This window comes from Anopheles coluzzii, chromosome 2 (genome assembly GCF_943734685.1).
Source record: "Anopheles coluzzii chromosome 2, AcolN3, whole genome shotgun sequence".
Taxonomy (NCBI): Eukaryota; Metazoa; Arthropoda; class Insecta; order Diptera; family Culicidae; genus Anopheles; species Anopheles coluzzii.
Genome location: NC_064670.1, coordinates 5,107,381 through 5,131,829, shown reverse-complemented (window position 1 = coordinate 5,131,829; position 24,449 = coordinate 5,107,381). Strand labels below are relative to the sequence as shown.

General features: G+C 49.8%; 5 protein-coding genes across 15 annotated transcripts in view; 1 reads left to right on the top strand and 4 right to left on the bottom strand.

Moving 5' to 3' along the window:
* LOC120950462 (60S ribosomal protein L17) overlaps window positions 1-24,449 on the bottom strand; it is a 195,683-nt gene that overhangs the window by 32,644 nt on the left and 138,590 nt on the right. The gene's annotated exons all lie outside the window — the stretch shown is intronic.
* Window positions 398-18,054, top strand: LOC120953130 (hornerin). Of its 11 annotated transcripts, none has more exons than XM_040372827.2 (15): window positions 398-2,122; window positions 2,201-2,397; window positions 2,478-3,167; window positions 3,264-4,087; window positions 4,169-4,274; window positions 5,600-5,800; window positions 6,310-6,672; window positions 6,930-7,408; window positions 8,277-10,614; window positions 10,696-10,885; window positions 10,969-11,220; window positions 11,296-11,560; window positions 14,102-14,534; window positions 15,144-15,170; window positions 15,277-18,054. In XM_040372827.2, exons 1-15 carry the CDS (start codon window positions 1,768-1,770, stop codon window positions 16,054-16,056), a joined length of 7,500 nt encoding a protein of 2,499 aa, XP_040228761.2. In that variant the 5' UTR covers window positions 398-1,767; the 3' UTR covers window positions 16,057-18,054. The 11 variants fall into 11 exon arrangements, with proteins under 11 accessions (XP_040228761.2, XP_040228760.2, XP_040228764.2 ...); XM_040372826.2 differs by having other exon boundaries at window positions 6,930-7,414; XM_040372832.2 differs by having other exon boundaries at window positions 399-2,122; window positions 9,267-10,614.
* Window positions 18,178-20,129, bottom strand: LOC120953132 (ELMO domain-containing protein 2). The gene is made up of 3 exons (XM_040372838.2): window positions 20,008-20,129; window positions 19,116-19,927; window positions 18,178-19,052 (listed from the first exon to the last, which is right to left on the bottom strand). Exons 2-3 carry the CDS (start codon window positions 19,662-19,664, stop codon window positions 18,630-18,632), a joined length of 972 nt encoding a protein of 323 aa, XP_040228772.1. The 5' UTR covers window positions 19,665-19,927; window positions 20,008-20,129; the 3' UTR covers window positions 18,178-18,629.
* On the bottom strand, window positions 20,257-21,306 carry LOC125906758 (uncharacterized). The gene is made up of 2 exons (XM_049607176.1): window positions 20,873-21,306; window positions 20,257-20,799 (listed from the first exon to the last, which is right to left on the bottom strand). Exons 1-2 carry the CDS (start codon window positions 21,128-21,130, stop codon window positions 20,338-20,340), a joined length of 720 nt encoding a protein of 239 aa, XP_049463133.1. The 5' UTR covers window positions 21,131-21,306; the 3' UTR covers window positions 20,257-20,337.
* Window positions 21,409-22,537, bottom strand: LOC120953135 (uncharacterized). The gene is made up of 2 exons (XM_040372840.2): window positions 22,176-22,537; window positions 21,409-22,106 (listed from the first exon to the last, which is right to left on the bottom strand). Exons 1-2 carry the CDS (start codon window positions 22,431-22,433, stop codon window positions 21,624-21,626), a joined length of 741 nt encoding a protein of 246 aa, XP_040228774.2. The 5' UTR covers window positions 22,434-22,537; the 3' UTR covers window positions 21,409-21,623.

The following is a 24,449-nucleotide window of genomic DNA, read 5'->3' as shown; positions in this document are numbered from 1 at the left end:
CAGCTGTCAAATAGAATTTGGCGAAATATTCTCACAAAAATATGAAAATGCTTAATAAATATTGTGGGAATGGTGGGAAACCCACAACAAAGTACAAAAAAAGATTGATTGATCTCTGCTAAACCGCACACTGCAGTGAAATCTTTGCATCGCGGTTACTTGGAACTTTCGTCTAAAAACACTGCAGAGTATTTTGAATATATTTTACTAATTTTGTAATCAATTATTTAATCAGATGTATCGGTTTGCAAACCATTGCTACAGAGCAACAGAACAAAATTCTCCATTCCGTTGGTGTGTTTTTGAGGGTGCTCTGTGACAATCTCGCTAAATGACACATGGCACTTCCACTGTGCGTCCAGCCGTCAAACGGCAGCAAATGACAGCGAATTGATTACACCCACTGGCAGCACTGGTCAGCATTGTCAAGCGGAGAAATAAAATGGAGAATCTTGTGTGATTGTTATTTTGCACAACAGTAAGGAAGCTGTTGTCGAAAAGTGTGTTTCAAGCTAGCTTTGGCACGATTTGCTGACCGATTCTACATCAGCACAACGCGCCAACCGTGCTCGGGAAGGAATTTAACGCGTTTACGGCCGTTCTAACGCGTCCTACAACGTGTCGCCCTGGAAACGCCAAAGCCACCCCCTTTCCGCCCCTCGCGAGCAGAGTAGTTGGGTTTTGTGCGAGGGAGAAAAGTCGCAGGAAAACGACCCGCGCCTAGCTGCAGGTGTGTGTGTTTTTGTGCGAAAGGAGGTGGGAAAGAAAATTACAAGAATCATCAAATTCGCTGTTCCGGTCCTGCCATCACGGCCAGTCACGTTGTGTCGCCTCCCTGCCACGCTAGAGAGTGTGTCGCCTGTGTTTATGTACCTCGTCTCACGCCCCCCAGTCCCTCCTTCCCCTCTCCAAAGCTGCTGTGTGAGGTGTTGTGCGGGGGTGTGAATAAGACAGGGGGGATTGAAGCGCACAAGAAGTGGCACACAAACATACAATCGCGCCCCATTCGCCGTTCTAGACACACGCATACACAGACACACACACACACACACACACACACACACACACACACACACACACACACACACACACACACACACACACACCTCCCACCTAGCATGGAAAACGATGCACCACCATTCGTGTGCCGTGCTGCAGGCGAAAGCCCGCTCCAGTGGTTAGGATGATGCTGCTGCTGCTGTCGTGATGAGAAAAGAAATATGCATTACCACGCCGTGCCCCGGATCGCTGCGTGGAGGCTCGTAGAGGTGGGCAACGTCATAGGCGTCGCTGGATTGCGTGCGTAAATGCGTGCGCGTTCGTGCATCCCACCGGAGAGCGTGGTTGGCGCAATGCAAAGGTGCAAGAAAGGCGCTTCCCGTAGCCATGCCAGCGAATCTGGCACAGAGACGATCCATGCATACAAACAAACAAACAAAAACTCTTGAACGAAAAGTGTTTAGTGCGTGAAATATATCGTTTAGTGCGAAGAAAAAACACTTACATAAACTCGCCATAAACCCGTGTTCTTGTGTGCGTGCGTGTTAGTGTGAGTGAGTGAACTGAGTATCCTGTAGGATTGGCAGTGCTTTCTGGATTGCATTTTGTGGCCGTACCGGAACTAAAAGCACCATCTTCGAATCGTATCCGTGCGTAGCGTGCTGTGCTAGCTCTGGTCTGTTGGTGGTGGTGGTGGGCTCACCAACAGCGCGCACTGATACGATTTCAGTGGATGGGAAAAGGGTCTACTTTAATCCACGGACCAGAATGAAGGAGATGGTCGGTGGATGTTGTGTCTGTTCAGACGATCGCGGCTGGTCGGAAAATCCGCTAGTGTACTGCGATGGTCAAAGCTGTGCCGTGGCCGTGCACCAGGCGTGCTACGGAATCGTGACCGTGCCGAGTGGTCCTTGGTACTGTCGGAAGTGTGAGAGTCAGGAGCGTCCGGCTCGGGTGCGCTGCGAGCTGTGCCCGTCCCGCGATGGGGCGCTCAAGCGGACGGACAACCAGGGATGGGCGCATGTCGTCTGCGCCCTGTACATTCCCGAGGTGCGTTTCGGGAACGTGACGACGATGGAACCGATCATCCTGCAGCTGATCCCGCAGGAGCGATACAACAAGAGTAAGTAGGCCGGTGGAAGGAGACGTTTTTGGGCTCGGGGGATTTTGGCTCAGCTGATCGACGTTTGTCATTCCACAGCATGCTACATATGTCAGGATATGGGCAAGGGGTCCCGTGCGAACGTAGGAGCCTGCATGCAGTGCAACAAATCGGGCTGCAAGCAACAGTTTCACGTCACCTGCGCCCAGCAGCTCGGCCTGCTGTGTGAAGAAGCTGGCAACTATCTGGACAATGTAAAGTACTGCGGCTACTGCCAGCACCACTACAGCAAACTGGTAAGTGTGCACCGAACTATTCTTCTACTGCTTCTTACGTACCCGCACTGACGAATCTTTTGCCTCCGGTTCTGTTGCAGAAAAAGGGAGGCAATGTGAAAACGATCCCACCCTACAAACCCATCAGCCACGAGGCCAACTCGAGCGATGGTCCGTCGTCGCCGGAGAAGGAAATGGAACCGCCCCCACCCCAGCAACACTCCAGCAGCAGTGCGGCCGGATCAGGTGGAACCGGTGGAGGTGGTGGCGGTGGTGGTGGGGGTGGCAGTGGGGCCGGTGGCAGCAGCAGCTCGAGCAGTGGGCTCAAGTCCAGCAGCCGGTTGTCGGGCGAACCGAGCGTCGGCGGCTCATCGTCTACCTCTTCCTCGTCATCGTCCTCCTCCTCCAAGCAGCGCAAGTCCTCGAGTGCGTCGAAAAGTTCGAGCGGATCGGGCTCCGGCGCATCGCTTTCGTCGTCCTCCTCGTCCTCGGTGCTGGCGTCCGGCGGGGGCGGTGGTTCCGGGGGCAGCGGGGCCAGTGGTATGTCCGGCAACTCCTCCATGTCCACCTCATCGTCTTCGTCCTCTTCGTCGGGCGTTTCAAGCATGTCCGGTAGCGGAGGCAGCGGTAGTGTGAGCAACAGTAGTGGCAGTGGAATCGGTGGCTCGGGCATCGCCGGAAGTGTGGGCGGTAGTGGTTCCAGCAAGACCAGTTCCGGCTCGTCCGGAGGAACTGGTGGTGGCGGTAGTTCGGGCAGCAGTTCGAAAGAAAAGGATAAATATAGTAAAAGCGTAAGTGTCTCGGTGGAATAAGGACCCGTGGCCCTTTTTTGGATTAAGTCTTCAGTTTTACAAACTAAACCCATTTCGTTTCATTTTGCAAAACAGCGCGACAAAAGCTCCAAATCATCGAAATCGTCGAGCAGTAGCAGCACGAGCGGAGGAAGTGGAAGCAATTTTAACAATAGTACAAGTACAAGCAGTTCTGCCGGTGGCAGCTCCAACCAATCGAAGGATGTCGACATGGGTGGGACGGCCGGTTCTTCTTCCGGGTCGATGGGTGCGCTGGGTGCGAATGCGTCCTCGCAATCTTCATCGCAAAGTGGCTACTCGTCGACCGCAGGCGGTGGCGGCAGTGGACCCGGAGGTAGCTCCAGCAGCAGCAGCGGCAGCAGCAGCAACTCCTCCAGCAAACATCATTCTGATAAGCCCGACAAAGGAAGTGGCGGTGGTGGTAGCAGCAGTCAAGGTGGTGGCCCTCTGTCAACGAATAGCGGCGTCGGATCGGGACGGGCGGCTTCCCTCTCCCCGGCAGCGATTCCGACGACGCTCATCATTAAGCCACCGCAGGACCACACCGGTGGCAGCGGGAAGGAACCACTGTCCAAGGAAGCGATTGCAAAAATGAGCACCTCGAGCAACTTCACCGAAACGATCGTCGTCAATTCGGAGTCGGTGTACAATCATGCCGGCTCGGGTAGCGGGAACGCTGGTTCCACGTCCGTGATCGAGAGCGGCAAGCTGGCGATGGGAGGTTCGGGAGCGGGCAGTGGTGGCTCGGGCGGTTCGTACGGTGGCAGTACCGGCCCCACAGGTGGATCGTCCACCGGGAGTAGTAGTAGTAGCAGTAGCGGCGGCAAGAAGCGAAAGGCCGATGCACGCTCGACACCAACATCGTCGGTCAGCAGTAGCGAGATGCTGGATGCTAATCGGTAAGCATTTCAAGTACAGTACGATACATTACACCCATGTACAGCATTTAATTGATGATATCCTGTTGTTCCTTCATCCAGTGACCTGATAAGGGACGTTGCCGTATCGCTGGTGCCATTGTCGCTGAGTAAAAACGATCACATTGATCCGTCGTCGATCGCATCACACGAGAAGAGTGTGAAGAAGGTGAGTAGCGCACGGTCGCTTTAAACAAATATCAACAAAGCGGGTAGGAATTAAAAAAAAAACACATAAGTTGCTACCCGGAAAAGAGGACGTTTGCTTGTGTGCGTGCAATGTTTCTCTCGTCCTTGGTGAAGTTTTTTTTCCCAAGGATATTCAATGTCACACAAACACAGCTTTGCGTATAGAGTGTGAACGCTGTAGGGAAGGGACTCGGAAAGCAGAAGAAGAAAGGTGGTAAAACCGCGCGTATGTAGTGGTAAGGGTAGAAAGCATATCGTCCTCCTTTTGCAAATCGTCCTCCATACCGGAGGGACTCACATACACACCTTTTTTTATTGTTATTGCTATTCGCATATCCGCATACCGTCGCTGCTGTGCCTATCCGCACGTACGCCGCCCCGGAACGATCATTCCGCATTGATAGGATAATCGCAGAAGGGAAGGAACGCTTGCGACGTAATACGAGAGCATGACTAGCGGTCGAAAGGTAGGACAAAAGGAGCAAAGGAGCACAACACAACACAGGGAAGGGATCGACCGAGCGCGCCGGCCCTTTTTTACGGTTTTATTCAAAAGGGGGAAGAAAAGCTGTGTCTTGGTGTGCGGTATTTGCTCAGCGAGCTCGTATGCGCACAGGGTTCAACGTTTATAGCGGGCCGCTCTCGGTGAACGTCCTAGGGGGACACCGGTAGGTACAGATGTGTGTTTTGTTAGCGTCTATAAAAACGAGATTCCTTTACATATACGACGGCTGTACCGTACCGTGCCGTGTATGGTGGTGGTATATATGATTCAATGCTCAATCTCTCGGCCCCTGGGTAGAGCCGGCTGCAACGCTGCCTTTCATTATTCGGCACGATGCCTTCTCGCGCAGCACAACTGCTCCTCATTTCGCGTAAAGCTTCTGCCGTTGCGGCATGCGCACCACGATAAAAGTTCGTTTGCTCGTTATGAACCGTTAATTTAGAGCATACGTAGTGTCTGTCCGATTTACGGAGATGCTATGCCGTGCCATGCTAGGTGAAATAGTGATACACGAAATACAGCACCAAGTGCTTTCGAAAGTGACACGCCTGTGACAGCTTGTAAAGCTAATCCATTGGCGCCCTGTGGCGAGTGATTTAGTTGCGCTACCCGTGAACGCGATGCCACACAAGCACAAAAGCCACAAGAAAGAACGTCGCGAAAAGAAGAAAAAACATAAGGAGCGCAGCAGCCGCGAAAGTGGCGACGATGTTCGTGTTTGGCTTAAACTGCGCTTCGACGGCGAGTACGTGCTGCGACGCTGTCTAACCGGAACGTTGTGCTCTGGCGTTTGCTTACAGGCGAAAACCGAAACCAGCTCCCCGCTGCCCCATCCGGCAACGGCGTTGCCAGCGCCGGAACCGAACCTCCAAAATGTCACACCCAACCTCATCCAGTCGGCGCACACATCGAGCATCATCTCATCCGCTTCGTCGTCTTCAGCGTCCTCCTCCTCCTCCTCCGGCAAGCATCAGCAACAGCAGCAACACCACCATCATCAGGTAAGCAAGTAGTGGTGGGATAGCAATTCTCTACCGGCGATCCTTTCTCCCGAACACGCACACAAAAACACCACCACTGTTGTGACCACAATCACTGTTACAAATCACTGTCCAATCCGTCCACCTACATACACACACACCCGAGAAGCGCACAGTATCCTTCTTGCGAGCAATCATTGTCGAGCAATACCTGTCCTTGTGTTTTACCGGTGCGACGGGGTACCCTTCCTCAGCACACGGTACCATTCGGGTGTGCTTGGTCGTAAACATGCCGTTGAGATGCCGTTTCAGGGGGGAAATTTCCTTCCAGCGCGCTCACCGTTTGGTACCGTGTGGCCAACGCGCATCTGTTGAGCTTTGCCCGGGCCGAAAGCATCCGCCTCCGCCTTTGTAGCACGCACGGACGGCTGGACAGAGTACAGGGTGGGAAGAGACGGGGAGTTTTCCTCTTACCTGGTTCCTGGCACTCATGTTTCCCGGTCCAATCTCGGTCATTTTTTTTTTCGCAGCCAACGCCTCACTCGCCTCAGCAGCCAGCGTCGTCGCAGCACACACCGAGCCTGGTGGTGTCGGTACCGCTGTCGACGGCTACCGTACCTGGAGTTAATCTACCCGCTAGTAACAATAGTAACAGTAGCAGCCATACCGGCAGTAGCAGCAGCAGCAGCAGCAGCAGTAGCAACGTTAATCATAGCGCTAGTAGCAATAGCAACAGTACACCGAACATTGTCTCACCAGGACATCACCAAGGTAGCGATCGAGGTGGCGGCGGCGGCAGCCACATCAACAACAGCAACAACAGCAATAGTAACAGTGGTGGCAATAGCAACTTGTACCAACAGATTTCACACCGGGCAGGTGATCAGTTGATGGTAAGTGCCAGTAACCCGAACCGAAGGTGGATGGGGGGGGTGTGGGATTGTGTGATCTTGCGAAGGAAGGATTGGATTGCTCGAAAGGAATTGTATCTAACGGTGGGAGGGTGGAATCATTGTCAACGATGTATCGAACATTACTTACGTGCTTGTGTTTTCTCTCTCTCTCTCTCTCTCTCTCTCTCTCTCTCTCTCTCTCTCTCTCTCTCTCTCTCTTTTCCCCATTCTTTCTATGCCACCTGTAATGTGCGTAGAATGCCAGCGCGAACCGCTCTAGTCCCGTGATCCAGCAGCAATCGACGGCTCAGAACATCATTCAGTCGTCTTCGTCGTCCTCCTCCACCGCCGGTTCCTCCTCGTCGTCCACAGTCGGCCCTTCGATCGGTCACCATCATCTCGAACGGCAGTCACCGTCGATGCGCTCGTCCCCGGCCGGCGTGACGACCGGTGGTGCCAACGTTATAACCTCCCTACACCACAGCCAGTCACAGCAGCCGGATCTGCTTTCGCCTGCGGGCGGCGGCGCTACGGTGCTGCAAAGTGTGTCGCCCGTGCCGATGAGTACGATCCAACGCACCTCCTCACCGTCGACACTGCACGCGGGTGACAATAGCAGCAGCAGCGGCGGCGGCGGCGGAGGATTAAAGTTTGGCTACGAAAAACAAGCGCCTACGACGAACGCACGGATAGCGGCCCTGCAGGAGGAGGAAGCGTCCACCGGCCGGCGGTCCAGGTACGGGTGAGGACACTTTCTTTTTTCTCACTGTTGCAAACGCTTCCGTTGGTTATTAGTTAGCATTTGTTGTGGCGCCTTTTACCCGGGTGAAGAACATCGGGTGCTTTCTGCTTCAAACGGGACATTTATCGCGCGTCAACAAAAATACGTCCCCGAGAAGCAGAAAGGATTTGCATTTTGTTGTGTGCCTTTTTTATTATTATTTTGCAATTCTACTATGTTCACTTTAAACTAGGTAACCGCGGGTCGTTGTTACGATGGTACTGAAGCTTTTTGTGGGTTTTTTTTGTTTCGAAAATATGATGTTATGTGTTTTCATTTTATTCTGTTGCAGCACTAGACTTTCTTATCGTCGTTGATTTACCTTAAGTTTGTAGCGTTATGTGGATATGGTGATTTCGAAGTGATTTCGGATGCACAAATGGTTCGTTCAGCACAACAACACTGCCAAAACACACCAAAGCGATTGATATCCCTTCTAAATCTCTAGAAGTTGTGGTCTCGTTCTGTATTCTTTATTATTTGGCATGATTGATGCATCATTCGTAAGACGGAACAAATAACGAGTAGCTTGAGAGATGCAAATAGCCTCTTCTAATCTTTTATTTTTGAGATGCTAGTCTTAAAGAGGTCCAGTATCCTTGAAATGGCTTAACCTGCTCAGAAGAACCGCTCCCATCACAAATCTATACATACATTGTTCATTAGAATTCCGTCAACCATTAAGCCCGTTAACGTAATTGTTGTTACTTGTCCGTTTTGTTTTTTGTCCTCGGTGTGGTCATGTGTGCTGGCATTAATATGTTTTTATAACACAAAACCTTCTCCCCTGGAATATCCCCCCTCTCACCTTCCTCACATGCAGATCACACTCGAGAGAACGTAGTGGTGGCAATGGTGGAAACAACTCTACCGGTGGTGCCGGTAACACCGGCGTCGGTGGTGGTGTTTCTAGTGGTGGTGGTGGTGGTGGTGGAAAAACTCGTACATCCAAAAAGCGTTCACAGCAGCAGCAACAGCAGCAACAGCAGCAACAACAACAACAACAGTCCCAATTACCACCAGATCGAGGATCACCTTCGATTGGGATAGAATCCTCAGCAAGCGGTGGATCGCATCGCCGTGGGTCGTCTCCATCACCTTCACGACGTTCTTCCCATGGCGGTGGTGGCGGTAGTGGGCAGTCCTACTCGTACGGACCGGCCGTGGATCGTAATGTCGATGACCATTCACCATCACGGTATCATCCATCGTCGTCCGGTGGTAGTAATGCGCCCGCGGCCGGCGGTAACAATGCCAGCAACAATGGTAGCGTGCTCTCGATGGCAGCAGGAACCGGATCCGCCACCGCGTCGGTGGTCGTGGGAAACTCTTCCTCCCAGAACAGCCACCATCATCAACATTTGACACCTCACCAGCAGCAGCAGCAACAACAACAGCAACATTCTCACCTCCATCACCACCACCAGCCGCAGCAGCAGCAGCAGCAGCACCATCACCAACAGCATCATCAACATCACCAACATTCGCACCATCAGCAACATTCCGCTGCGATGGGCGACAAGCTTTCGTCGGGCGGTGGTACTTCTGCCGCACCGTCGTCGCTTCACTATTCCACGGGCAGTTCGCATTCTGCTTCGTCGCAGCATTCATCTAGTGCAATTGCTAACAGTAACGCTTCGAATGTAACATCTACCATTTCATCTGTCGCTTCCCCTGCCGGGCCTGGGGCTACTGCTGCTGCTGCTGCTGCCGCTGCTTCTGTTGCCACATCTTCAATCGCTTCAATGTCTGCTTCCTCTTCTACTTCCTCTACTGCCCACTCTAACAATTCTTCCACTTCTGCTGCTGCCAGGAACGATGGCGGATCATCGTCCGCCGGTGTACATCCGGTCATCGAAATGGCGGGCAGTCACGGTGGATCACAGAGCTATCAGCAGCACCACCACCACCACACTAGTGGTGGGATCATTTCCGGCTACTCTCAAAACGCTAGCAGCAACAGTAGCGCCAGTACCAAATCTCACCAAAACACCAATAACGGTAGCAACATGGAAAGCTTTCACCAGCAGCAGCAGCACCACCACCATCATCAACAACAACAACAGTATCACGGAGGCGGTTCTGGTTCGCACAGTGTGCTGTCGGGCAGTGGCAACAGCGGCAACAGTAGTATTAGTATTAGTAGCAACAGTAACAACCTTAGTAGCAATAATAACACCTCCACTATCACTACCACCACCACTACCAACACCACAAACATCACCACCACCACCACCAGCAACAGCAGTAGCAATAGTGGCAACAACAGTAACAGTAAAAACACCACCATCATCAGTAGCAATAGCGGCAACCTGAGTGGCACCGCCGGCAACAGTAATACTAACAACAGCACCGGAAGCAACCATAATCTATCTAACAGTAGCAGCAGCAGCAGTAGCGGCGGTACCATCGTAACAGCGGCTGCCAATCCGAACAAAAAGCACCGGGGGGCTTCGCATCATCCATCAATCGTTGAACTTTCGCCATCGCCATCTACTTCCAGAACGCCGGAAATGATCGTATCCAGCGGCGGTGTCGTCCCCTACAGCATGAGCTCGACGATGACAGCGGCCTCTTCCTCGTCGTACGGTGGTAGTTCCGGTGGTGGAGGAGGAGGGCTAAAGTTCTCGTACGAGGCTCAGCCCACGAACCCGTTGTCTGCAGTATCGACCGCATCGATGATGGGCAGTAGCGGCAGCGTGATTGCGGCCCCGCAAGTCAAGGATTCTCCCCCGAGCTCGCCCGGATCGGATGCGGGCGGCAGTGCCGCCGGCACAGCGATCGTTAGCGGTCGGGGAACGAAACGCAACCGTAAGATGTCTTCGAATGCGGCGGCCGTGAACAGTGGTGCCGGGGCAGTGCCAACGACATCGGTAGCAGGACAGACCGGTGGACCGTCGATTGTACCGGCTTCGATCGTGGCCGGTGGAAGCGCCGATGCCAAGGATGGCAAACTGTTTCAGAACGGAGGCAGCAGTAGTGCGGCCGCCGGCGGTTCGGTCGTGTCGGCTACCCATATGTTGGGTAATCAGCTGAATCCGAGCAGTAGCGTGGCGCAGAAAATGTCCGACCAGCTGAGCATGGAGATCGAGGCGCACGCGTACGTACCCGGTCCAATCGATGCAGTGCCGACACTGATGGGACCACAGTTCCCGGGAAAGGTAGGGGCACGTTTCGTGGTTTTTACGTTAGGAGCAAGCATGTCATGTCGTCGTTACAATGGACTCATTTCACTATTTCAGAATCGCACAAACAATTCCCAATCGATGCCTGTCGGAGCGGTAGGTGGCGGTAACTCGTTAAGCTCGATGCTAACGGGCGGTGCTACGGCGACGGCGAACGGGAACACTCCGCAAAGCTTGGAGCAGCTGCTGGAGCGGCAATGGGAACAAGGATCTCAGTTTCTTATGGAACAAGCGCAACACTTCGACAGTAATGCTACCCTAAACCGTGCACCGATCGACTCGCACACGCCCCACTAACATATTTTTTCTTCTTCTTCTTTCATCTTGCAGTTGCCTCTCTGCTGTCCTGTCTCCATCAGTTGCGGAGCGAGAACATTCGGCTGGAAGAGCACGTCAACAATTTGGTCGCACGAAGAGATCATCTGTTAGCGGTCAATGCTCGTTTGGCTATACCGCTGAACCCTACTGCGGCGCTGGGCGGTGTTGGCATGATTGGAGGGTCGGGCGGATCGGGTCCCGGTGCCGGCGGGGCAGCGACTGGTGGCGCCGGTGTCGGTGGTGCTGGTATCGGATCTCTGCCAGGTATGCTGACCTGGTTGTGATGTTAAGCCACTTTAAGCTCTAGCTAAATACTGTGTTTTCCGATTCGGCAAACAGGGCAATTCAACAACATCCACGGCAATGGGCCAATCGATGCCAATGTCATCACCAACGCGTCGGCAGTGTCGAACCGATCTAGCCGGGGGCAGCACGGACCGAACCAGCAGCAGCAGCCCGGCCAGCAGGGTCCGGCCGGCCACTTTGGGTCGGGGGCGGGAAGTAATGCGGCCGGTGGCGGTATTGGTAGTCTGCCCCAGGAGAATGGTATCGATTTCCGACACACGAACTCCTCGCATCCGGCCACAAACAGTGCATCGATAAGGTAAGCCGCGTCCCGCAACCGTATTGCCCGGGATGCAATAACACAAACGTTCTAGCAGTTGTAATGTAATATGCGCACGACATCATATGTTGAGGGAGAGCACACAGTACCTTTAAGATACAATTGTATTTTTTTGTTGATGTAATCTAAACAAACACCTTTCATTGTGCATACCTTGCCATCCAATTCATTCATTAGCTCTTTTCACCCCTAAAAACTCGCCACTTCCTTATGTTCATTCAAATTTGCTGCATAATGTGTGTATATTTTGTAAAATTATGTCTCCTCTTATTTATTCTTTCTTCTGTTTTTTTCTTCTTTCTTTTCTTTTGTATTTTCTTTTTTCTGTTTCTCTCCTTTCTTCTCGTTCACTGATCCGTTTCCAAATTGTTCAATCGGTACGCTTGCCAGTGAAAAGCCCAACACAATCTACGTGAATTTTTGAACGTCTAATCGGCGGCACCACCATCCCCCCCCAAAAACACACGCAGACTGTCCAAGGCAAACGCGGCAAACTGATGTTGATGTGCAATTACACCTAGCAGAAACCAGACATGTTAGGCAGGGAAGCAAGCTGAAAACGATACATAAACATAAATAGGATCATAGGTTGAAAAGCGATCGGGCGATCGTGTGCTGACACACGATTGCATCGGAACGGACTAGATATGGGATAGCAAAACCGTATAATTAGAATGTAGGCAAGAGCCAGCTGAAAAAGGCATTATACATAGTTGGTAAGGTAGCAAATATTCGACGTTTCGATACAAAACACTTCTAACTCATCATCGTTGATGGGATAGTGGTGTCTGACTGTTTGTGTGAGGAGCAAGCGATTTTAATAGATATGTAGTAATTACTCATCGTGTCCCTTTCCTCCGTGCGACACTGCCGTGTCCTTTTTAAGTACACACTTACACACACACACACACACACACACACTGCTGCCGGAATGCACACATACGCGCGCCACAGTACTGTAGCTTAACAAGATGATCGTATCTGTGTGGCGCGAAGAAGAGAGAGAAGAGTGTTTAGTAAACACAAACACGTTACACTCAATGTACTGTTGTACGTTTGGTGTGAAAGTGAAAGTAAGCTAAGTCGTAGAATTATTGTATACTTTAATTTATAAATTAATTTGCTCAAACAATCAAACAAACAAACAAACAAGCAGCCCGAATCTGTGTTGTATTCAGCTGAATATGAATCTTTATTTATTATTGTTTTTTTCTCTCTCTCTCTGCAAACGGCGTTCATTCGTATGGGTGTGCGTGTTTGGGTGTGTGTGTGTATGTGGGTGTGATTAAAACGATTGTAATTTGGTAAATATTTTACCACAAGTGTAGTAAATGTAGAAGGGCAATTAATATTTAACAACAACTCATGGTTAACACCACAGCGCGCATTGTTTTGTGTGTGTGTTTTGTGTTCGTTTGTGTCGCGCTTTTTGTTACGCGCGTTGTTCCTTCCGTTCCTTCCCGACCTCCCCGACCTCCCCGATCTGGCTTTATTTATCCGTGTTTTATCCCCCGATTACATTACAATTTACAGTCGTAGTGAAAGAATGCTAGTAAAATGTGGTAACTGTGTAAACGTAAAACAATGAATGGAAGACAAGATATAGTGTTAGCGAAAATGTGCGGGAAGCATTCTTCCTCGATTTTAGTACGTTAAGTTGGAGAGCAGTGTAGCAAAAAAAAAGAAAAGAAAAAGGGCAACATGAAACGACACACTAGTAATATAACTATCTCAAGCAGTAATTTTGATAAAAGCTCCTCCAGCAAACCACAACAACACCAAGCGGGCGCGCGCGCGTGTGCGTACGGGTGAACACATTACTTGCCGGTAATTTCTCCACACGATCGACCAACACACCTATATCCTCTCGATCCAGGTAGGCCTGATTAGCGTAGCCGATATGATGATATGGTAGGTCCGCGAGTGTCAGAGAGTTAACGTAGAAAGCAAATACTAGACACAAATCTGGATGCTCTATAAGGGTTAATATGAACCGCGATTGGATAACGTACCCCCCGCCGCGTGCAACAAAACAATTCGAAAAAAATATATACACAAATTTTAAACCCACCACGCGCATTCACATCTTCCATCGCCTGCACACGATTTTGTTTTTGGTTGTTAGCTGTACTATCCATTGACCGAATTTTTATCTTTTTTTTTGTTGCCCGCCACCTTATCTCATCATCTTATCCTGTGCTGTGTACATAGTTCGTTCCACGGGTTTCAAACGGGTTTACTTTCTCTCTGCTTCATGTGGTTGTTTTATTTTTGGTGCTTTTATTCAATTGGTGCTATTTATTATGTTGATGTAGGTTTAGACGGTGTTTCACATTCGATCAGACCCTTTTGTTCCGTATCGGAAATCGACCGGGGGCTGGGGTGGTAATCGATCCTCTGTACATACATACTCACGTACAATCGCAAATGGACTACGCAAGTGCCAACTTGTTTGGCTCCACCACCACTCTACAATGTTTTCTCTGTGTCCCGTTTCTTCTTCCCCGCTACACCTTGAAGGCGCAACTCTCCTTCAAGCCAACCGTTCCCATCAGCTACTACTGCAACTGGTGGTGGTGGCGGTGGTGGAACCACACGGGGGGCGCCCTCCACTAATTCGTCCTCAGCGAACAACAGCACGGTCCAAGCGCAGGCAACGGGGGGCACTGGTTCGGGTGAGCCGGTTCTCCCTTCCACCACCGGTACTACAGGTCGTTCGAGCACGCTGCGACCGTCTTCCGGCCCAGCCAATGTATCGTCCACTGGTAGCAACAGCAGCACCGGCAGCAGCAGCAGCAACAACAGCAACAGCATTTCAACCGGTAACGGACCGACGCCGGCCATCGGTGGTGGCGCAGGGCTGAACAGTTCCACCGTCGGTCCACCAGCGGGAACATATCATCAGGGGACGCGTGAACAACAACAGCAAACGATCTACAACACGGCACACCAGGTAGAGTAATGATCGCGAACGAACCTCATTCATTCACTCAATCGGCCGCCACCAAATCGCCATTTATCATTCCCATCATCATTCCTTTTGTGTTGTGTGCGTGTGCTTATTTGTTTTTACTTCCCAATTGGTTGGATTGGTACGTCTTCAGCAAAAAAAAAAGAAATACGACTCGTTTCGGGTGCAATTCGCGTGTATGGTTTGTGATTGGTGTTCAAAATTGAATTACGATTTGTGTGTGTGTGTTTAATTGCATTTTGTAAGAAAATCGGAAGGATAATCATCACCATATTCCATACTCATACTCTTCATCATCACCAAACCATCATCATCATCATCCATCCGTCTCCATCGTCGTCACCATCATCGCGATCGTTTACGCTCCATCTTCTCCACGGCATCGCATCGTTCATCCGCCAACCGAATTGTTCCATCTTTTTTTACGTAGTAAAACCACCATGTGTGAGTGTTGTTGTTGTTGTGTTTCTCTCTTATACCCGTACCACCGTACCGCCGTACAACGACTCGTAATAATGATACACGCTTCCTCTCCGTCGGTGTGGGATCACCTCGATTGTTGAACCCCAATTTTCTCTATAATACGTACAGCCTACACACCAATTACGCCGAGACGATGTTAGTAGCCATGTTAGAAGTAGCTGAAATAGCACTGCGCCAAACCAAGCTAGCCGCCGGCACCCGTCGGCCATTAATGAAAGCCATTTTGTTTTCAACCGCCTAGATTCCGCTCTTGCTCGAGCACCATCAGCAGGAACATTTGCATCATCATGCCCATTCCCAACCCTCCCACCACCAGCACCAGCACCACCACCACCACCAGCCTCCTGTAGCTTCTCTTCCTCCTCTTCCTCCACTACCTCCAACGCAGGCTCCTTTACATCTTCACCCATCGGTGACCGGCACAGCGGCCACGCTGCCACCGTCTTCGCAAGGACATTCGCAACAGAACCATCATCATCATCATCAACAGCAGCAACAATCGAGCAGCAGCAGCAGCAGCATTATGTCACAATCAAATCATCCCTCATCGCCTCAAGTGTTGGTGAGTCGGGTGGGAGTGGCTCCGGTAACCTCCAGCTCCATCCGAACCGCTCCCACAGCAGCAGCATCAGCACACGTACCTCCTCGCTCCGTAAGCAACAACCATCATCATCATCATCAACAGCAGCAGCAGCAGCAGCAGCAGTCCCACCACCATCCTCAACATCACCACCATCATCTCCATCAGCACGCTTCCCATCCGTATATGCACGGGAACCATCTGCAGCAGCATCGTTCAGCGTCCCCGCCACCAACCGGAAGCGGTCACGGACCGACGACCCACCCGCATCATCAGCTGCAACACCACCACGGATCGCTGAACTCGATCGATGGGCCGATGGCCGGTCGGGGAGCAGCTATTACTACCACCCCACCACCACCACCAGCACCCTCTCAGCCGGCAGTAGTGGTGGTGGACCGGATGATGTCCGGTCACTCCCAACGGCCGCCAGCTCACTAAGACGGTGTGCGCAAGTGGTAAGCTTCATCGATCGATTCATACAAACGAACGGAAAGTGTCGGCGGATCGGTGGTACGGCAGCGGCGACAGCAGGCCGGGGTGCTGCGGCCAGCAAACTGTCCGCCTCGAACCCGGCCTGGCGACGTGCGACCGGTGAAAAGTACAAAGATTTTTCCATCGATTTTATCCTGGGCTGTCGTAGTGGTGGTGGTGTTGGTGAAGGACGATCGTCAGCCCTGGCAGGTTCGTCGTCTTCATCCCTAACACAGTACCGGAGCAGTGGTGCGACGATGGTTGGGAGCTCGAGCAGCAACAGCAGCAGCAGCAGTAGTGACGATGACGAAGATGATGGGGACGATGGCGATGAAGAGGATGATGAGTACGATAATGATGGCGATGATGAGACGGATGATGATGATGATAATGAGAGTTGAAGATCGCTTGTTGGGATTTAAGAGTGTTACACCACTACTAGACTGTTGATGGTTAGGGTTAAATGGCGTAAAACGACAAACAGGATTATATTTCTATCTCCTTCTATATAGCTCGGATAAGTCGAGAACGAAACCTTAGCGTCCTGTTTCCACTCTCTGTCACTGCGCTCTCTAACAATCTATCTATATCTACAGCCCTGCTGCTATCTGTAGTCCGTAGGGATCGGTTTTACTGAACAAAAACAGGGGGGATGGAAATGCACAATATTTAAACCATGCTGTACATATACACCTATAAAGAATTATTAACACAAGGATCGCACACGGTGAAGAATCTCACCCCCATCAAGGTAGGCGTGTTGTATTTGCAGATAGAGGAAATTACTTTTACGCGCGACCCCGTTTGCAGTAGCGTGCAAGCGGTTAGAGGAAGGCTTGTTGTAATAGGGTATATTAACGAACGAATTTTAAAACGCAAGACATATTGAAACACATTGCCTAAGTTTGAGCGGATGGTGTGGCTATTTCTGTATCTATTTTGTGCGTGGGGGGGCATTTAGTTTTTGGGTTTAGTTGCAATGCAATGCTTTGGTGTGGTCGTCCCTGTTGTTTTTGGGAGTAAGTGCACGACATTTACAAGGACGCAAGGACGCACGATGGGGCAAAGTAAACACTCAGGTACACTCAACACGGCAGCAAATATTAAAAAACAAAAACGCTCTCTAAAAAGGAATGTAGACAATGTAGAGAGAAAACAGCAAAATGGCGCAACGGTGACACGTGCGAAGCAGCAGTCGTTTTTTGATCCATTTCACTAGTTACTATTGTCGTTTTGTAGCATTTTTTCTTTGGTTTTGTTTTTCGAATGGTGTATTATTACGATCAGTGTGTGTGTGGTATGTTTAGGTACAACTTTCTACCTTCTCCAGATTTCTGGTCCAATATTTTTGTGTGATTTTTGCGAGCGAAGTGAAGTGTATGTCCTCCCTCTTCTACCACTCCTTCTCCATCCCATTCACTTGCGAAGTCTATTTCGCGGCTAATTAGAGAGGGCCAAACAAATGTGTGTACGGTGGTGGTGTAGTAGGAGAGCATGCATCAGCAATGCGAGTAACGAGACACACACTAACACACACATACACACAAAGAAATAAATTTCGAGACCTGCAAGTTTAAGCTACGATATTTAAAACCAAATCTCAAACAATACAATAGAGTACACAGTAGTCGGCGAGGACGCACGTAGGAAACAAACGGTGGGGTGTCAAAGAGGGAGGGAAATGATTCCCACGCCTACTGAGCGAAATAAAACCTCTTAACACAATGCAGAGTAATCCAATCAGTAGAGTTTGCTCCAGCGGCTTTTGTCCCGGTAGGTGCTGTAAAGCTTAAAGAAAGTGGGAAACCGTGAAAGTAGTGGCACAGAAAAAGCGTTCTGCAGAGAGGACATTACAAAAGGTGAAGAACGGCAACCGATCGATCTGGAAGGTGGGAAGGACGGGAAGAATTGAACAAAAGGACATAATGTAAAAGTAATCGATTTAATAAATATTTGACAAATTCAGCTGCCCGGTGTTTCCCGTGGGAATAATATTCCTAATTACAGGTGCGTGTGTTGTGGAGTTCTTATTAATTGTATCGTTTCTTTCTTTATGCCGTTTTAGGAGCAGTATTTTTGTTATATTAATTAATTCTAAAAAAGCTTTACTTTATTCTCTCACTAGATTGCACTTGCGGTGTATGTGTGTGTGTCTGTATGTGTTTCTTCTCATTACTCCACAATTCTTTACCAATTTCTTCTTCTTCGCCTACTTTGTCGTCAGCTGGTTAGCGTTTGCGTGTCCGTATGCATGGGTGTCTATATTGTGTGTGTGTGTTGTGCGCAAACACTTGTGTATCACAATTGAGGAAAAACCGAAAAAAAAACAAAACTAATACTACCACACAACAAACCGTGTAAGAGGACCCCGGAAAAAAGTTACACTAATAATAGCACTGTGATACCGGGTGACCAAAGGGTAACTCCGGGGGAAAAGGTAAAGAGGCATTTCAATTGCGCGGAAGCGGAATACGGGAAAATGGGTATGTGTGTGTTTGTGTTAGTGTGTGATTGTGTATAGAGACAAGGAGGAGACGACGTTAAACGTCCTCTACCGAAAGGTTCATCTTAAAGTAGCACCCATCGTTGGCAAGCAGCTTCACAATGTTCTCCTCGAACCGTCGCTGGATGTGGTTAAAGTCCATAATGTTCTTTGGCTTACACTCGACCCAGTACCGGTCGAACTCGTAGAACAGATAGCAGTAGAACTGGTGGAACGTGTCCACCGTCAGGTGCTGCTGCGGATGGTTGTAAAAGTGTGTGCGGGCAGAACCGGCCTTTAGCAGGTGGTACGCCATCGAGGTAAGATTGATACCGACGATCGCGAAAAAGTACCCGTGCTTTGGATGGTGCGAGTGGGACAGCAGGTGGCGGGCGGTGCCGTTGTAGTTCTGTGCGAGAAAGAGTAGATTGTCCAGTCCGAGCACACCCATGCCACGAAAGTCGGTCGAAGGATCGTCTCCCTAAAATCGAAGGCCATTTAATTGGAGAGTTCAGCTTCGCTCCCGCACACGGTAAGTACCCACCTGAAAGCCAATGTGCTGCCACTGGTCGGTGATGCGGCCGGTTAGCTGCATCTCATCGCCCACCAGCAGCTTCCACAGCATCATCAGCTTGGCCTCGTGCTCCGGCTCCTCGCTGTCGTACTGGGTGGCGCGCAGTTTCTCCACCATAAAGTACAGCCGCTTGTAGCCCCATATCCGCTCCGCGCACGTGCCGAACGAGCGCGGAAAGTCGATGTGCACCTTCGGGTTGATCTTCTTCACCTGCAGCACCGTCCCGACGGCGCGCGTTTGGATTTCGCGCCGCAGAAACGTGTCCTCCACATCGTTGGCGACCAGCTCGTTCAGGATGTGGAGCAGCTTCTTGATCGGCAGCCGGCGGGACAGCTCCAGCGACATTTGGACCTTTTTCGTGCGCGTTGCGCCCGGCGGGCAACCGTAGCAGATGCGCTGCAGCTCGCACAGATTGGTGAACCGGTGCAGGAACCACTTGAGCAGTGGACGGGAAAGGAAGTAGAAAAAGCTAAACACGCGGAATATCATCTTCGGCTCGGTTGTTGCTGGAGGTAGCATTGTTTTTGTGGGGGGCAAGTGTTTGGGTAAGAGAGGCTGGCAGTTCGATGCTGTGCTGTGATTGTTTCCGAACGGAACGGATTGTTGTGTGGATGGGTGCTTGCTGTCGCGAGCGCTTCTTCTAGATTCGTGATACACTACAGCTTTCTACACTCTACAATCCATGGCGCTTTGGGTGATGGTTTCTTGTTGCAAACTCGTCCACGGTCCAAACAGGTTGCCACAGGAACATCAGCGCATGCTCGCGGCGTGTTGCGTACGTTCTGTGCGATGGAAACGAAACGCAGCACAAAAAGCGGAATATTAGAGGAAATTAAATGTGTTAAAGAGACGACCTACATACCGTGATCGTACCGTCGAGTGCACCGTGCAATGTTTACGAATAAATTCCCGAAAAGGAACGGCAGGAAAACAATCCCCACCCCGTTGCAAATTTGTGACAGCTGTGCTGCTTTGACAAGCGGAATGTGAAAGTTTCATGAAACATTTCAGGTTTTGAATGGAAACATTTCAAACCAACCCATTGCGGTTGAAAGGCGGTTGGAGAATGGATTATCGTTCAATTAGCGCCTAATAGAACACAAGAAGCTGCTCCTTTTCTTCACTTATCCGCATGGAAGAATGGTTAAACTTATTTATTTATCTCATACCGATTGCATTTAGCTATTCTGAATCAAATCACTATCACAGCTATTTGAGATGATCGATGTTCGGGTCCTATTCTATCGGCAAACGACTTACCACGAAAAATAAACTTCGAGTGAGGCACTTCTTTAATGAATGTAAAGCCCACCTTCTCTCCGACACGTTGCGAAATGTTCGACGAGAATAGGGCTGAAATGAGTTCTGGCGGGGGTTTGTCGTTCAATTCTAGCACGATGGTCCCATTCTTCAAATCCCGAGCAAGCTGTACGGATTGTTCCACAAGCCTCGTTGCAATTCCATGTCCGGAGTAGGTCGGAAGCGTTGCAAGATACATGATATCCATGAAGCAACTCACACCGTACTGCTCGAACAGGTTCACCTTCGCGTCCATCGCGATCATGTAGTTGAGTACCGATCGTGAACTATCGGTAGTACATTTGGTGTCCCGGAACTGCTCAAAGTAGCTGGCACCTTCCTGATGCTTGGGTGTCTGGAAAAAATTAACATCAACAACGTTACTAAATGCAAAAGAATGCACACAAGCAGACAAGGGTAGCAATAACCTGCAGTATATTGAAGGCAACACCCAGGATCTTGTCCGTAGGAGTGTGACGTGCGATCATCGTTACGCCACCGGCTAGAACTTCCGCACAGAGCTGCTCAAGGTCATCCTGTGCTTGTGGCGTAACGTTCACTTCCGATCCGATGCACACCGATTCGTGTAGGAAGAACGATTGGCGCAATACTGCCAGCGATTGCAGTTGGTAACGATCTTCATAACGCAAAATCTCGATATCTTTCGATGATACTGCTGATGTCATTTTGATGCGTTCTCGTAACGGTAAGCAAGTTTAGCTGTTACAGCAACGAAGGACACACCGCCACGGCCGATGCGACAGAATGAACTGACATGCGATAGAATGTAATTGACGATCATGAATGGAGATAGGACGGACGTAGAGATTGCTAATCAACGACTATGATTGTGTGGGTAGGATGACCCACCCAACACAACTGTGCGCGATGCATTCAAACAAACCCCTGTCCTTTTTTTTGCTTTCTCATTCCCAATCACGTGTTTGGTTGTAGAAGGGCAACGTTTCACAGCATGGAGGGTTTAATTTATTTAACGATTTTTTTCCACTTCAAATTTAATCAAACAGCTTCAATACTGAAATCACATACACAGATAAGTCCCTATAGGGGCACACAAGTTGGCCAACACAGTGCTAAAATATTGAACACACTCATCACGTCTTAGCACTTTCACTTTCCTCACACACACACTCTCTTTCTCTTACTTTCTCTCCCCCATCATATGTGCTTCACGACGAGCGTTGAAAATGGATGCTCGGGACCGGCCCGATCGCTGAACGTTTGGCCCCGGTAAACAAACTCCGCGTGTGGCACCTGATTGATCACCGTAAAGCCAACCTTTTCGCCGACACGTTGCGAGATTCGGGATGTAAAGAGGGCCGACACTAGCTGAGGTTGCTTGGCGACGACCGTACCCGACCGCTCATCGCCGCCCGTTGGCACTACCTTCCCACACTTGAGTTGTTTCGCTAGCTGGACCGATTCCTCGACAAGCCGGGTTGCAATGCCATGGCCGGCGTAGCTCGGCAAGGTGGCGAGAAACATAATCTCCAGCAGACAGTCCACACGGAACCGCTCGAACAGGTTCACCTTCGCGTCCATCGTGATCATGTACTGCATCAGCGCACGGGAGCTGTCGGTCGTACACTTGGTGTCCCGGAACTGCTCAAAGTAGTTGCCATCTTCCGGGCTGCTCGGGGTCTGCAAAGGAATGGGAAAGCGGCTGCGTTTTACTTCCGCATTTTTTTTGGAGGAGAACTATCAACGAACCTGCAGCACATTGAACGAAACACCAACGATCGTATCGGTGTCGGTGTCTCGCGCTATCAACGAAACACCACCGTCGGCGACATCGAGACACAGCTGTTCCAGGTCTTTCTGTGCCTGTGGGGTAAGGTTTACCTCCGATCCGATACACACTATTTCCTGCTGGAAGAATGATTTCCGCAGTACCTCCATCGATTGGTCCCGGTAGCGCGCATCGTAGCGTAGGATTTCGATCGCGCGGGTAGACTTGCCCGTAGCCATATCTTGAAGTGTGTTGATGATGATGAATTTGGTTGGCAAATTCGGCGCGATGCGATAATCTATGACCGCGTTGCGTGCATGCGCTGGAGATAACAGTTGAGCCGTAACTGAAGATGCCGGACCTAGCCTGAACAGCTTCTGGTCAGCTGAGGCGCCTGATGAGATTTCTCGCTCGTCGCTATGACGACCTCGCGCGCTCCTGCTCTCTCTCTCGTAGCTAACAATGATGGGTCGTTACAAATGCATTGGTTTGTTGGAAGTCTGTCAACAAACAAATTACTCGACAACATTGTGATGCACGTTGCGTGCGCAACGATATTTACTTTAATGCGCTAAAGTTTCTAATGATCTCAGTGGTTGTTACTTGAATTACAGCTGACCGTTTAATAGGCACGGTATGCTCACTATCTCCGTACAAATCGCACAGTGTTGGTTTGAAATTTTGATTTAGGTTTATAAAAAAAAGATAAAGTATAAAAAAAAATGCAGACGAACATAATCAAACGTCACAACAAAAGCAATGGATTTAATTTATCGCGATGAGGCAAAACCTCTTCTACCAACTCTTCTATGATTGTAAGGTTGAATAACACACAACGGTAGAAGGAAAAAAAAACCAGATCAACCTTTCCTCCCCTGAAGTGGTGATATTAATCTCAATTGGTGGTTTTATTAAAATTTACACTACTCCAAAGGCACACCCAAACGCACACAGTCCCTTAAATCCCGTTACCCTATTTTTCCATTTTTTAGACCACCACAGGACCGCCACAGTTAATACGCCCCGAGAGGATTTTAGCACCCTTCGATTCAAATGCAATTAAGTTCCACGGGGCAACTGGGAAACCGGGGCGGGTTCCGGTGGTGCAACTGTGTTGATCCAGCGTGTCGACGACAAGGACGACGCGATGACGATCGACACAGTCCCTAGGATACGGCTCCTGCCGGGGTTCTTGGTTACATTCAGCGACCCCGTCATTTATCTGCCAACGCATCGCATCTCGCTTATGCTGCAAGGGCTCACGGCGCTGGTGCGTTGTTTAGAGATCTATTGCATCGTGATTATTTTTTTTAAAATGCGAGCCCAACCGACCCCCTTTTGGTGTGATGCGTGTTATCTTTGTGCAATTTTAGTCCTTTTTTTTGCTGTGTTGTTTAACCGTCAGCGCTTTGAAAAAAAAATCCGCTTGCAAGCGATTTTTCGGGTCGGTTTTGCGCTTTGATTTTTAAACCTCATCAAGTGTCAGCGTTAATCCGATGCTCAGTGTAATTGAAAAGAAAAACCGGCTCGTTTGCCCGTATTGGTGGATTGAGTTGAGAAGATGATTTGAATTCGCTGGAGGTTTTCAATTGTAAGTATTAAATAGAAAAACTTATATACTCTTGAACATGAAAAACTTATATAAATAGAAAAACTCTTATAGAAAGTATTAAAACAGATTTTTATACAGAATTTTTAAATAACCAAAACATCTTTTAAGAATAAGTAAGCCTAATGACGGCAGGAATGAAATTTGAATCCAATCACATGGTGCCTTTCCGTTAGTCTGCACAGCCTGCCTACATTAACCGGAAGCAGCAAAAGCACAACAAATCTATCGCTAACAAATCACCGCCGCCTGCTTTGATCGAAACAAAACTATCACTCAGTCTTTGAGCTTTGTTTACTCAGGTGCAAGCGGACGTGTACGTTCGTGTACCCGCCAGGAGGGACCGACACTAGGTGAGTCTTGCAATGGGAAAAATATTAACAGCAACAAACAAAACCCCCGAAAGAAAGCAAAAAAATCCCTGCACACACGCAAAAGCAAACAAAATTATTTAGGAGACAGCATAGCAAAAACCCCCGTGCCATGCAAGATGAGTGCATTAAAACAACAAACTTTCCACCCTTTTCCAGGTCTGGCGGCAGTTCGGCGAATCCGGAGGCAGTTCGATCGGGGGAATGGAAAAAGAACAACGTTTTAATGAAGCGCTAAAATTTGACTGTTTTAAAATCGATTCGGGTAACGCCGG

Excerpts from the sequence above, each read along its gene's own strand:
- LOC120953135 (XM_040372840.2), bottom strand. The coding sequence starts at position 22,433 with ATGGCTACGGGCAAGTCTACCCGCGCGATCGAAATCCTACGCTACGAT. Across the intron at positions 22,107-22,175 it reads TTTCGTTCAATGTGCTGCAG|ACCCCGAGCAGCCCGGAAGA; the intron begins GTTCGTTGATAG and ends ATTCCTTTGCAG.
- LOC120953132 (XM_040372838.2), bottom strand. The coding sequence starts at position 19,664 with ATGCTACCTCCAGCAACAACCGAGCCGAAGATGATATTCCGCGTGTTT. Across the intron at positions 19,053-19,115 it reads GGCAGCACATTGGCTTTCAG|GGAGACGATCCTTCGACCGA; the intron begins GTGGGTACTTAC and ends CTTCGATTTTAG.
- LOC120953130 (XM_040372826.2), top strand. The coding sequence starts at position 1,768 with ATGAAGGAGATGGTCGGTGGATGTTGTGTCTGTTCAGACGATCGCGGC. Across the intron at positions 3,168-3,263 it reads AGGATAAATATAGTAAAAGC|CGCGACAAAAGCTCCAAATC; the intron begins GTAAGTGTCTCG and ends TTTGCAAAACAG. Across the intron at positions 11,221-11,295 it reads TGGTATCGGATCTCTGCCAG|GGCAATTCAACAACATCCAC; the intron begins GTATGCTGACCT and ends TTCGGCAAACAG.
- LOC125906758 (XM_049607176.1), bottom strand. The coding sequence starts at position 21,130 with ATGACATCAGCAGTATCATCGAAAGATATCGAGATTTTGCGTTATGAA. Across the intron at positions 20,800-20,872 it reads TTGCCTTCAATATACTGCAG|ACACCCAAGCATCAGGAAGG; the intron begins GTTATTGCTACC and ends AATTTTTTCCAG.